Source organism: Pteronotus mesoamericanus, unplaced genomic scaffold (genome assembly GCF_021234165.1).
Source record: "Pteronotus mesoamericanus isolate MK-2021 breed Mesoamerican mustached bat unplaced genomic scaffold, CSHL_Meso_final contig_173, whole genome shotgun sequence".
NCBI lineage: Eukaryota > Metazoa > Chordata > Mammalia > Chiroptera > Mormoopidae > Pteronotus > Pteronotus mesoamericanus.
This window is the reverse complement of record NW_026555072.1, coordinates 3,245,225-3,257,435: the sequence shown is the minus strand read 5'-3', so window position 1 is coordinate 3,257,435 and position 12,211 is coordinate 3,245,225. Positions and strand designations below refer to the sequence as shown.

Here is a 12,211-nt window from a genome sequence, read left to right as displayed (position 1 = left end):
CCTAAACACAGAGAGGCTATTGTAGGGCAGCAGCAACAAGTATATGAGATCTGAAGGATATAAAGTACATTATGGCCAAGAATATGGCCATTCAGATCTGGCACTAATAATCTCTCCTTTCTGTACCGTGAATTTTGAAACAGGTGTATTAGCCTTTGCATGTGGCTTTCATGTCAGTAGAGATAAAACCAATTGACTTTATCAGCCTAGGTGAAACAGCAAGCCTAAGGGTAAGAAAAAAGGCTGAAGAGTGTCCTGTACTACAATGAAGAAAATTAAGTCAAATACAGTAAAACCTGCCAAGTGAAATGTAGCACCTCTATTCTTTTAACTAATCTCTACTGGGAGGGAAAAATTGTTAAGCAAAAATTAAAATAAATTCCGTCTAACAAGAACTGCTTATAAACACTAGGTTTTGACTATTTTCACTCAAGTCCTGGCAACATCAGTGGAACACATCTATTCAGCCTGGGGCCACATGGCCAGGCTAGAATCAAAAGAACAAAACATGAAACAATGAAATAATTGGATAAACTCACAAAATTAGAGCCATCCAAACCTCATCCCCAACTCGGGATGTTCAACATTTTGTTTGGGGGAACTTAAGAGTGATTCTAGATCTATACTGTCCAATGGAACTTTTCTGCAATGATGGCAGTGTTCTAAATCTGTGCTGTTCAGAATGGTAGCCACTAGCCACATGTGGCCACTCAGCACTAGAAATGTGGTTAAGATGGCTGAGGAACTGCATTTTAAATTTTGTTTTTAATTTTTTTTTATTTTTAAAGCATGTTTATTCTATTACAGTTGTCTCAATTTTCCCCCTTTGTCCTCCTCCACTCATCCCACCCCACCCCCCACTCCCACAGTCAGTTCCCACTCTGTTGTCCATGTCCATGGGTCACTCATACATGTTCTTTGTTTAGTCCCTTCTCCTTCCTTCCACCATTGTCCTCTTTCCCCATTCCTTCTGGACACGTTCAGTCTGCTGCATGTTTTCACGCCTGTGGTTTATTTTGTTAGTTAGTTTACAAATTTTATTTAGTTTTAATTAATTAAAATTAAACTTAAATAACTACATGTGGCTGGTGGCTACCAAATTGGGCAGTGAAGTTTTTAGAAAGTACTCACTCCAGCCACATCTCTCTAGCATCATTCTTTTCTCAACTAAAAAAGTGACAACTGTCTCCTACTTTCTGCCTTCTCAGTAATAACACCCAAGATGCCTGCTGAGATCCTGCAGAGACACAATCCCAAGTGCCACAAACATGAAGTAACAGTTTGCTCAAACGGACACTTGGAGGGACTCCTGATTTCATCAATATATAAAATAAATTTTAAAACCCTCTGAAAGCTCCTCTTTACAGATAAATGTCATCTTATAAACATGAAAGGAATGACAGAATTAGAGAATCACTATTTTCCACTCCTAGTAAAATAACTATTTCAAGCAAGGGTCATCAGTGGATGATTTACAGTAGGTAAAATGTTGTTTGGAGTCTGGCTATTCATATGATGTCAAAGGATCACTCTATAGATAGTTTTTCTTTAAATTTTTGTTCTATGTGAAATAAGACAGGAAGTGAAAGACAAATACCATATAATCTCATGTATAACAGGAACCTAATGAACAAAACAAACAAAGGAGCAGAATAGAACCAGAGGCATGGAAACAAGGAACAGACTGAGTGACCAGAGAGGAGGTGGGGGAGCTAAGGGGGAAAAGAAGGCAAAGGATCACTAATCGTATGGGAAAATATATTTGCCAATGATACCTCGGATAAGGATTTGATCTCCAAAATACATAAAGAACTCACATGACTCCACTCCAGGAGGACAAACAATCCAATTAAAAAATGGGCAGCCCTGGCTGGTGTGGCTCAGTGGATTGAGCGCTGGTCTGCAAACCAAAGGGTCACCAGTTCAATTCCCAGTCAGAGTACATGCCTGGATTGCGGGCCAGATCCCCAGTAGGGGGCGCATGAGAGGCAACCACACATTGATGTTTCCCTCTTTCTCCCTCCCTTCCCCTCTCTCTAAAAATAAATAAATAAAATCTTTAAAAAATGGGCAAAGGACCTGAACAGACACTCCTCCAAGGAGGACATCCACAGGGCCCAAAGACCTATGAAAGGATGTTCAGCAACACGAGCCATCAGAGAAATGCAAATTAAAACCACAATGAGGTACCACTTCACACTGGTCAGAATAGCCATCATAAACAAATCAACAAACAACGCGTGCTGGCGAGGCTGTGGAGAAAAGGGAACCCTAGTGCACTGTTGGTGGGACTGCAGACTGGTGCAGCTACTGTGGAAAAGTTTGGAATTTCCTCAGAAGCTAAAATGGAACTGCCTTTTGACCCAGCAATTCCACTTCTGGGATTACACCCTAAGAATCCCAAAACACCAATTCAAAACAACCCATGCACCCCAGTGTTCACAGCAGCACAATTTACAATAGCCAAGTGCTGGAAGCAATCTAAGTGCCCATCAGTAAATGAGTGGATCAAAAACTATAGTACATTTATACAATGGAATACTATGCAGCAGAAAGAAGAGCTACTACCCTTGGCGACATCATGGATGGAACTGGAGAGCATTATGCTAAGTGAAGTAAGCCAGGTGGTGAAAGACAAATACCATATGATCTCACCTATAAGTGGAACCTAATCAACGAAACAAACAAGCAAGAAAAATACAACCAGCAACATTGAAAGAAAAAACAAACCTATAGTAACAAGAGGGAAGGAGGGAGGAGGGTAATGGGAAAAAGAAGAGGAAGGTTCAAATCAAGGAATATGTATAAAGGACCCATGGACAAAGTCAAAGTGGGAAAGGATGGAGGGTGGGAGGTGGGGCTGGGTGGGGCAGGGGAAAGTGGTGGCGGGAAAATGGAGACAAGTGTATTTGAACAATAAAATATATATATGTAAAATAAAAGAAAAGAAAGCAGGCTGACAGCTCTGGGGCAAGATGGGGAGAGCAAACAAGAAAGAAAAGAAAAAGAGAAAAAAGTCATGCACGCAAGCAACCATGTGGTGATTATTGGTGGGAGGGAGTGGGTGGAGCTGGAAGAGAGTATAGTGGGGAGAAATGATGATGGAAAAAATAAAATAAATATATATATATAGCTATTGAAAAAAAAGAAGGCAAAAGGTCCAGTCAAGGAACAGATATACAGATTATTTTTTAATTATGTAGGAAAAATGACACCTTTACAGGGGAGAGACCTAGGGTCTAAAGTGATCAAGTTTAGCATCATTAATAAAGGTCAGTCTGGCAATAAGCACCACATGATAAAGTGAAACAAGAAATGTGTGACATCAGCCCTGGCTGGTGTGGCCCAGTGAATTGAGTGCCGGCCTGCAAACCAAAGGGTCACTGGTTGGATTCCCAGTCAGAGTACATTCCTGGGTTGCAGGCTAGGCCCCCAGTAGGAGGCACGTGCAAGGCAACCACACACTGATGTTTCTCTCCATCTTTCCCTCCTTTCTTCTCTCTAAAATGAATAAATAAAATTAAGAAAAATTTATAACATCACCTCTACAGTTTTTTTTTTCTAAAAAAAAAATGATTACCTCAAGTCATGAGGAAAACAAATCATAAAAATTCAAATTGTGGAAACTTTGTAAGACAATTGTCCTGAGAACTTAAAAACACACAAAAAGGGAGGTTGAGTATTGTTGTAGACTAAAAGAGATTAGAGAGACATAACAACCAAAATAAACTTTGATTGTATCCTGGATCCAGTGTGTGTGTAAAATTCATGTTACTTTTTCTCAGGTGTGATAAAGGTATTGTGATTATGTCACAGACTGGATTCCTAGGAGATATATGTGAAATATTTAGGGTTAGAAAGTCATGATATCTGCAATGTACTATGAAGTACTCTGAAATGGCTGAGAGAGAGTGACAGAGTGAAAATGACCAGACAAATATGATAAAATGTTAACAATTGACTTATCCAGGTTAGAGCTTGGGTATTCATTGTCCCATCATTTCAATTTTTTTTACAGATAAAAATTTTTTTCACAACTAAAAAAGGCTATTTAATTATATCCTTGGTGAAAATGAAACAGGAATATTTAATTACATCCTTGTTGAAAATGTTTCAAAAACACATCACTATATTTTCTTGGCTCTCTAATGTACTATTATTGATGATTCAGTATCTTATATTATTTCAGGGTCTGAAAACCACAAATTGTTAAGATTCATGGACACAGGTGCTATAATAGGTAAATACAGGTAATAGATGAATAGGTAGATATAGATTCTAATAATTATGTAGTGTTCTTTTCCAGATAAATCCTGGAATATTTTGTTGAGATTCTCCTAAAAGGAAAGAGCAAGGGGAAAAATGCTAGTTAATCAAATTCCAACAAATACATCCATATTCTGATCTCATTGTACCCATCCCCAGGAAATCATCATTTCTAAGGTCATTGTTACCCAGCATCCACTTTTCTTGCTTTTATGTACCTCTGCTGTAGAAGTTCTGATCCTTGCTGTTACCACTTGCTATGAGCTACCTGTCTAAGATGCAGTTCAAACTCGACAGCATGGAGCCTAAAAGGACCTCCTGGGCCCTCCCACAGGCAGAGAAATGTGGGAGGACCCTGCTCCTGGTATAAGTGCTGATAGGAGATTTCTGAGCATGGAAACAAAGACCTACTTCCCAGATTGCTACTGATTTTTAAATAACAAAAGAAAACAGTCCAGGGGCCATGAGATTCTAATGGTGCTCTGTGATTTCTTTCCCCATTGAAGGCTGTTTACTTTAGGACAATTTAATCATTAATTTTCTGGCAGGGGTGAGGGCCCCTCTGACCAATCTCCAAGGATGACAGGACCACCACAAGGAATCTTGTTCTTGGGGCATAGCCCAGAATCAACCTGGTCTCCGGAGACAGGAGGTTAAGCAATGGGCCAGGGTGTTTGGTGGTGTTCTGGGCAGCAAGAAAGACTAGGCACAGTATTTTGGTATAATGCCTCAGAAGACTTAGGAGTTCCCTGACTTTTTGAAATTCCTAGTTTTAGGCAACTGTCCATAATACACATTTCTCTTCTGACTCACTGTAATGCTCTGAATCAATCTGGAACCTTGTGTGCTGTTTTACTCTATCATATTTTAACATTTCCCTGATACATCAGAGTTGAGCTCATCAGAGCACATACAACAGTCTTTTCTTCTGGAATAAACTGAATTATCCTTATTTTCATTAAGAATGAAACAAACATGAAAATCCCATACCAAATGAGAAAACGAAGCAATCAAACAGATGTGCTCATTGTGGAATGATTAAATACAAAAAAAAAAATGAATAATTTCCTTTCTGGTATAATATGTACATTCTGATTTAACTGCTATATAAAATGTCATAAAATTGAAGAAATTTTAGAACTTCTGAAACTTACAAATTTAGAACTATCTAGTTTAATTGATAGTTTTTTTTTAATTTGAATGGCAGAGGTCCTAAATAATTTGAGTACTATTAGACACACACATTCATACAAAACCTTGAACAACAGATCAGAATCTGAATCCTCTCATGTCCCAAGTTTAATAATCTGTGCTTTACCTGAAGAAACTTCCTTCTTGGAGTTGGAATATTTCAAAGGAGAGGGTTTCCTCTGCAACTTAACCAGTATCTAAAGTCAGATCTCCAAAAATGAATGTGTATGTGTGTATTTTAAACAGTAGAAAAAAGTTAAAACCTAGAAAACTTGCATGCTTCAATTAATTGTATGTGTGTCATTACAGAATGCATCTAGGGCCTACTGATATCCCAAGATACAGCTGCTTTCACACTGTGCTCAAAGAGTGAAATACTTTCACAATGCCAAGAACAAAGTTCAAGCCTATTTTGCACTTGAATTATTGACCAGAACCCAAAATCAGACCAGGAAGAAAGCATGCGAGTTAAAGATACAGAAAGGAAAGAACATTAAAGTCTTTATTCTGATTGCCCAACATCACCACCATTAAGCATAATCAAATCAAAAACTTGGATGTGCACTGAGGGAAAAAAATGCATTAGAAGTGCCTTTAATTATCTTCTGGCTTAAAAATGCCTGTTTTTTGTATCTTTTGATTCACCATGATAATGTGCAAATGCACAAAAACATATTTTAAAAACTAAAACTGTACTTAATTAAGATGGTGTGAGCCATACCCCAACCATGTCTGAAATATGAAATTCTAGTTCTCTTCATGAGTTGGAAGTCTTGTTTATTAGAAAATTAGCAGGATTTTGTAGGGAAAGTATTTGTGGCTCTGCAAATATGATGCTCTTAAGTTCAGTTGTACAAGAAGATATACGCCAGCATTGTCCAAAATGCAGGGTAATGGGACAGAATCTCAGGAACATTGATATATCAAGCAGCCCAGAGAAAGAGTGGAAGAATGATTAGAGTTGACCTGACCTCTTGCCTCTTTGCTAAAAGGGGCAAGGGGTTGGCACATGCAGGAAGAAAGAGACAAATAGCATAAAGAGAAACATCTCAGGTTAAAAAGCTGAGAAAAGCCAGGCCCAGTTAATTTGTTTCGGAGGATGCCCTTGTGTCACCTGAAGTATTGCCAGCGGTGTTCATTCTGGTCCTCCTCGAAGGGCTCTTCAACACCAACTCTGGGCAGCAGAAGAAGGGAACATGAGTGTGACAGGGACAATACGGGAGCCAGGAACTCTGGACATAAGGCCTGAACCATGTCCATCAAAGAACAGACTGTCTCACTTTAAACATAAATCCATACTCTCTCTTAAACTATTCCTACTCTCTAAAAGTCAGAGAGGCGGAGAGACTGCTAAATTCGCATTTAAAGCAACAATGTTAGGAGCCAGGTCAAAATCAGGCTCAATTAGGAATGAAGATAAGCCTCTCAAATATATAATGAAATGAAATCCAAGGAATAAATGCAACTCGCAGGAAATGAATTTATACATTTTTTTCAGGAATACATCTGTTTCATAGAGTAAGACACAGCGAAACAAAAATAGAAAACAAAGTTGTTACTGAACACATATTTGAAATGTTCACACACATTTTTACACACATTTAACAGAAAGAGCAAAAAGCACTATATTACTGAAAACAACAACAATACCTAAGATGCAAAGATGGCTTTTTTTCCCCCTAAACAAGCATATCACATTGTCCATGCGTTCAACCTGAAGGTCAGGAATCCAACTTCTGCTATTTTCTTTACCTTGTGGCCTTAAGAGTTCACGCTCATTTTTACCTTTCTTAATAATCGCTGGGACAAACTGACATTTCGAGCACTGGCCTCTATTCACATGATACCAGTAAGCACCCACCCACCCGAGTGCAATAAAAAATGTCTCCAGACATTGCCAAATGTCCCTTGGGAGGCAAAATTGCCCTCAGTTAGGAACAACTGCATTAAATCATGTATTCTCAATGGGGGGTGATATCGTCCCCATGGGTGTGAAAAAATGGTTCTTGTAGGACAAAAAATATATGGTTAGGTATTACAATGGTTTGTAGCTTCTAAAGCACCATAGTACATAAATAGACACATAGTAGGTCTTTGCTGTTTAAAGTTCTTAAAAAGAAAAATAACTGTAGTATTAAAATTTTACTGTGGTATTACAATTGGGGAAACATTTTTAAAAATATTTTTATTTATTTTATATATATATATATATATAATTGATAATGCTATTACAGTTGTCCCATTTTTTTCTCCCCTTTATTCCCCTCTGCCCTGTACTCCCCATCTCACCAGCATTCCCCCTCTTACTTCATGTCCATAGGTCATATATATAAGTTCTTTGGCTTCTCCATTTCCTATACTATTCTTCTATTTTGTACCTACCAATTATGCTGCTTATTCCGTGTACTTCCCCCCCCAATCTCCCTGCTCCCCCTCCCCTCTGATCTCCATTTCTGTGGTTCTGTTCCTGTTTTAGTTGTTTGCTTAGTTTGTTTTTGTTTAGGTTCAGTTGTTGACAATTGTGAGTTTGTTGTCATTTTATTGTTCATAGTTTTTGATCTTTTTTTAAGATAAATCCCCCTAACATTTCATATAATAAGGGCTTGGTGATGATGAACTCCTTTAACTTGACCTTATCTGGGAAGTACTTTATCTGCCCTTCCATTCTAAATGATAACTTTGCTGGATAGAGTAATCTTGGGTGTAGGGCCTTGTCTTTCATGACTTTGAATACTTCTTTCCAGCTCCTTCTTGCCTACAAGGTTTCTCCTGAGAAATCAGCTGACAGTCCCGTGGGCACTCTTCTGTAAGTAACTGTCCCCTTTACTCTTGCTGCTTGTAAGATGCTCTCCTTATCTTTAATCTTGGGTAAATTAATTATGATGTGCCTTGGTGTGTGCTTCCTTGGATCCAACTTGTTTGGGACTCTCTTAGCTTCCTGGATCTCCTGGAGTCTATTTCTTTTGCCAGGTTGAGGAAGTTCCTCCTTCATTATTTTTTCAAATAAATTTTCAAGTTCTTGCTCTTCCTCTTCTCCTTCTGGCACCCCTAAGATTTAGATGTTGGAACATTTAAAGTTGTCCCAGAGGTTCCTAAGCCTCTCCTCATTTTTTGAATTCTTGTTTCTTCATTCTGTACTGGTTGAATGTTTATCTCTTCCTTCTGCTCCAAATCATTGATTTGAGTCCTGGTTTCCTTCGCTTTACTGTTGGTTCCCAGTGTATTTTTCTCTATTTCACTTTGCATAGCCTTCACTTTTTCCTCCATTTTGCAACCATACTCAACCGTTTTTGTGAGCGTCCTGATTACCAGTGTTTCGAACTCTCCATCTAATAGGTTGGCTATCTCCTCGTCACTTAGTTATATTTTTGGAGCTTTGATCTGTTCTTTCATTTGGGCCATATTTCTTTGTCTCAGTGCACCTGTTACGTTGGAACAGGCAAAGCCTTAGGTTATCGCCAGGGCGGGGCAACCCAGGTCACTGAGTTCTGACGGATGTGGGGGAGGAGTCCGAGAGGGAACACTGCTGCTTGCTTGCTCTGGGCGGCTTTCAGTCACCTCCCCCACTAGCCACAAGCAAATTGGGCCCTTCTGGTGCTGATTCCCAGGTGGGTGGTTGAGTGTATGTTCTAGGACCCTGTGGGTCTCTCCAACAAACTCTCTTGTGAGGCTGGGAGTTTCTTCTGCCACCATATCCCCCACCGGTATTTACAGTCAGAATTTTTGAGGCTTTCTTTTCCCGCACTGGAACCCTGGATTGCGCGATCCATCTCATGCCCCAGCTATTCCTCCTGGTTTATCCACAGGGAAATGTGGGATCGCCCGGTCCACCAGCCATCACCTTGCTTCACATCCTCTTTTCCCTGGCTGCCTGCCTCTGTCCCTCTTACCGACCTGGATGAATGTTTCTTCTTTAACTCCTTGGTTGTGGGACTTCTATACAGTTCGATTTTCAGGCAGTTCTGGTTATTTTTTGTTTTTAAATTTGTTGTTGTCCTTCTTTTGGTTGTGCTAGGAGGCAAAGTGTACCTACAATGGACTATTTTAGGTGTTAAAGAAAGGGCAGTCAGTCATGTGACTTTATTATATGATGGTACATTTGCAGTAACTTTTCTGCCCCCAATTTTGGAGTGCCTTCCCTGGAGCTGTGGGGGATGACACAAAGGGTAGTAAAGGGGGGCGTGGAGGAGGAGGGACGGAAGAGGAGAGTGGGGAAGTGGCTGCTCTTGGGTGTAGTGAGATGTCTTCAGACAGGGCCAAGCAGCAACAGCAGCAGCAGCAGAGAAGGGTCTGTGTTGCTAAGAAATTTTTGGTCTCTTTCTCTCCTTTCTTGGCCAAAGAGGAGAGGGGTAGAGGAGACTTGGGAGGGGGGCTACTGGAGGAGTGAAGGGGTAGGAGTCATGGATGAGGGTTTTTGAAGAAGAAACCCCTTCTCCTCTCTCTCAGGTTCAATCCCCCTTTCAGGTCTCAGGGATAGAGGGTGGGGGAAGGAACTCAGCCTCCTTTCCCAACCCCCCTCATTTCAAGGTTGAAGTGGGGTAAAACTAGTGTCCTGTCCCTTTAAAAACAGAAATAAAAGGTGCCCCTCCTCTGCCACTGTCTCTCTCTTCATCAGCTGCTGCTACTGCTGCTTGGTCTCTCTAAAATTGGGGAAAACATTTTTAAAGGCTCCTTAGGGGGGAAATAATGAAAAAGTGATCAAGAAACACTGGGGTAGACATCCATAAATTCTCATGCTACTAATATCCCCTGAAATATGCAAGTGAGAAGGTGATGCTTCTTAAAGTGGTACTTTTAATTAGTCATGCATTCAGACCGTGATTTATCCAGACTCTATATTACCATAGTATTAAAAAGTTATAACAAATTCCAGAAAAGCAAGCTACATTCTGTTAATGTAAGATCCACTAATAATAATAATAGTAATTGTAGTAGTAGTGGTACTATGATTAGTAATGATAATATACTAGCTAAAATATACTAAATGTTTACCATGTGCCAGATGGTACATTTAATGAGAAAGTTCTTTATCACATTTATTAATTATCACATTTTGTCCTCACACTATGGTCATCCCTATTTAACCAGTGAGGAGACTGGGAGTTACAGAGGTTAAATAAGTTGTCCAAGATCACAAAGTTAGAAAACGGTGGAACCAATATTGCAACTGAGTCTGTTAGACATCAGAGCCCCAGCTCTTCATCTTCCAGGATACTGCCTTTGATTACAAAGTGCCATATTGAACCTATTTTAAAATATCAGTTACAAATGAAATTACATAAAGAGCTCAGGGCTTCTTATAGCTTTCATCCCTTAAGTTATCTTACAAAGAGCTTTATCATCAATTCTCAGCCTAATAGGATTATACAGCACAAAGTGTCCTAACTTGTCCTTGGGTGATTGTATTACTGCACTCTGGGGTAGGAAGGTTACCTGTTCATTTATCTATCTGGGTGTGCACCATTCCACCCTCTACCATAACCACTACTTCATCTGTGTGCCACTTAATCTGGGGACTGCAAGAAGACAGCTACCATGCCATGAGTTGTGCTCAGGACATATATAAGGCTTATCTGATGAAATAATCCTGTCATATTTTTAAGTTGCTCAACAATTTGCCCTTTGTGAATAACAACACTTGCTCAAGAGACTAAGAAAAATATTATGTAGTTTGTGCATTCACAGAAAACAATACGAGCCATCACGTTTTAAAATATCAATCACAAAATACCAAATTAAAAAGATAAGTTGGATTTCTGGAAAGCAATGACTTGGCTTTGGATTTGTGGTTATATTCATTTTTATTTTATACACAGGCCAGAAATCAGCCATCGTTAAAAATCACAGATAACTCCTCATTATTTATGGTGGAACGTTCAGTCATACCCTAGGCTTCTGACTTCTGATCGGGGCCACTGTCAGTAGCCTGAAGAAGTAAAAGACAAGCAGGTATTGATCCTACTGAGGTCACAGAGGTCAAAACACCATGCTGAATTTTAGGAAGTTTCTAAATCAATTTAGAATAAAAACCTGGTTTCTATAAATGATTTGTGATCCTTAAGTAACACAACAAGCCACAAGCCAGAAGAACCAATCAGTTTCATTACCTTATTTAGGAGGGAATTTCTTTTGTGTAATCTCTGTAAATGTCAGTTTCTACACTTACTATTTATATTTATTTATATATATATATATATATATATGCAGTGAACTGACACCATTTGTATTTTTTGTCGATAGCACACTTCATTTCATTATGTTGTCTGGGTAGGAGATAATAAAGATAGGAGCAGAAATCAATGAAATTGAAAACAAAAACAATACAGAAAATCAATGAAATAAAAAGCTAGTTCTTTAAAAAGATCAGTAAAATTGACAAACCTCTAGGAAGACAAAGAAAATCAGAGAAAAGGTACAAATTACAAATTAATAATATCAGAAATTACTAATTACCAAATTACCTATATCAGCGATATCCAGGGATAGCACCACACTCTCACAGACATCAAAAAGATAATAAGGTAATGTTATGAACAACATAAACATGACAACTTAGATAAAACAGACCAATCTCAGAAACTACCATAACTCACACAATGTGAAATAGATAATCTTAATAGGTATATTGAAAATATTGGCTTCAAAATTCTAAAATCCTTGGAAAGGAAGTCTCCAGGACCAGATGGTTTTACTGGAGAATTCTATAAAACTTTCAAGAGGAATTAACACCACTTCTACACAGTCTCTTCCAGAA

The 12,211-nt window shown here is 38.9% G+C and overlaps 1 protein-coding gene across 1 annotated transcript in view; it reads right to left on the bottom strand.

Annotated features, from left to right (window-relative positions):
* Window positions 1-12,211, bottom strand: part of SLC9A7 (solute carrier family 9 member A7) — a 214,750-nt gene that overhangs the window by 43,534 nt on the left and 159,005 nt on the right. Inside the window, exon 13 of the mRNA XM_054566516.1 lies at window positions 6,572-6,631. Coding sequence (XP_054422491.1) covers window positions 6,572-6,631 — 60 coding nt within the window. The remainder of the gene's footprint in view (window positions 1-6,571; window positions 6,632-12,211) is intronic.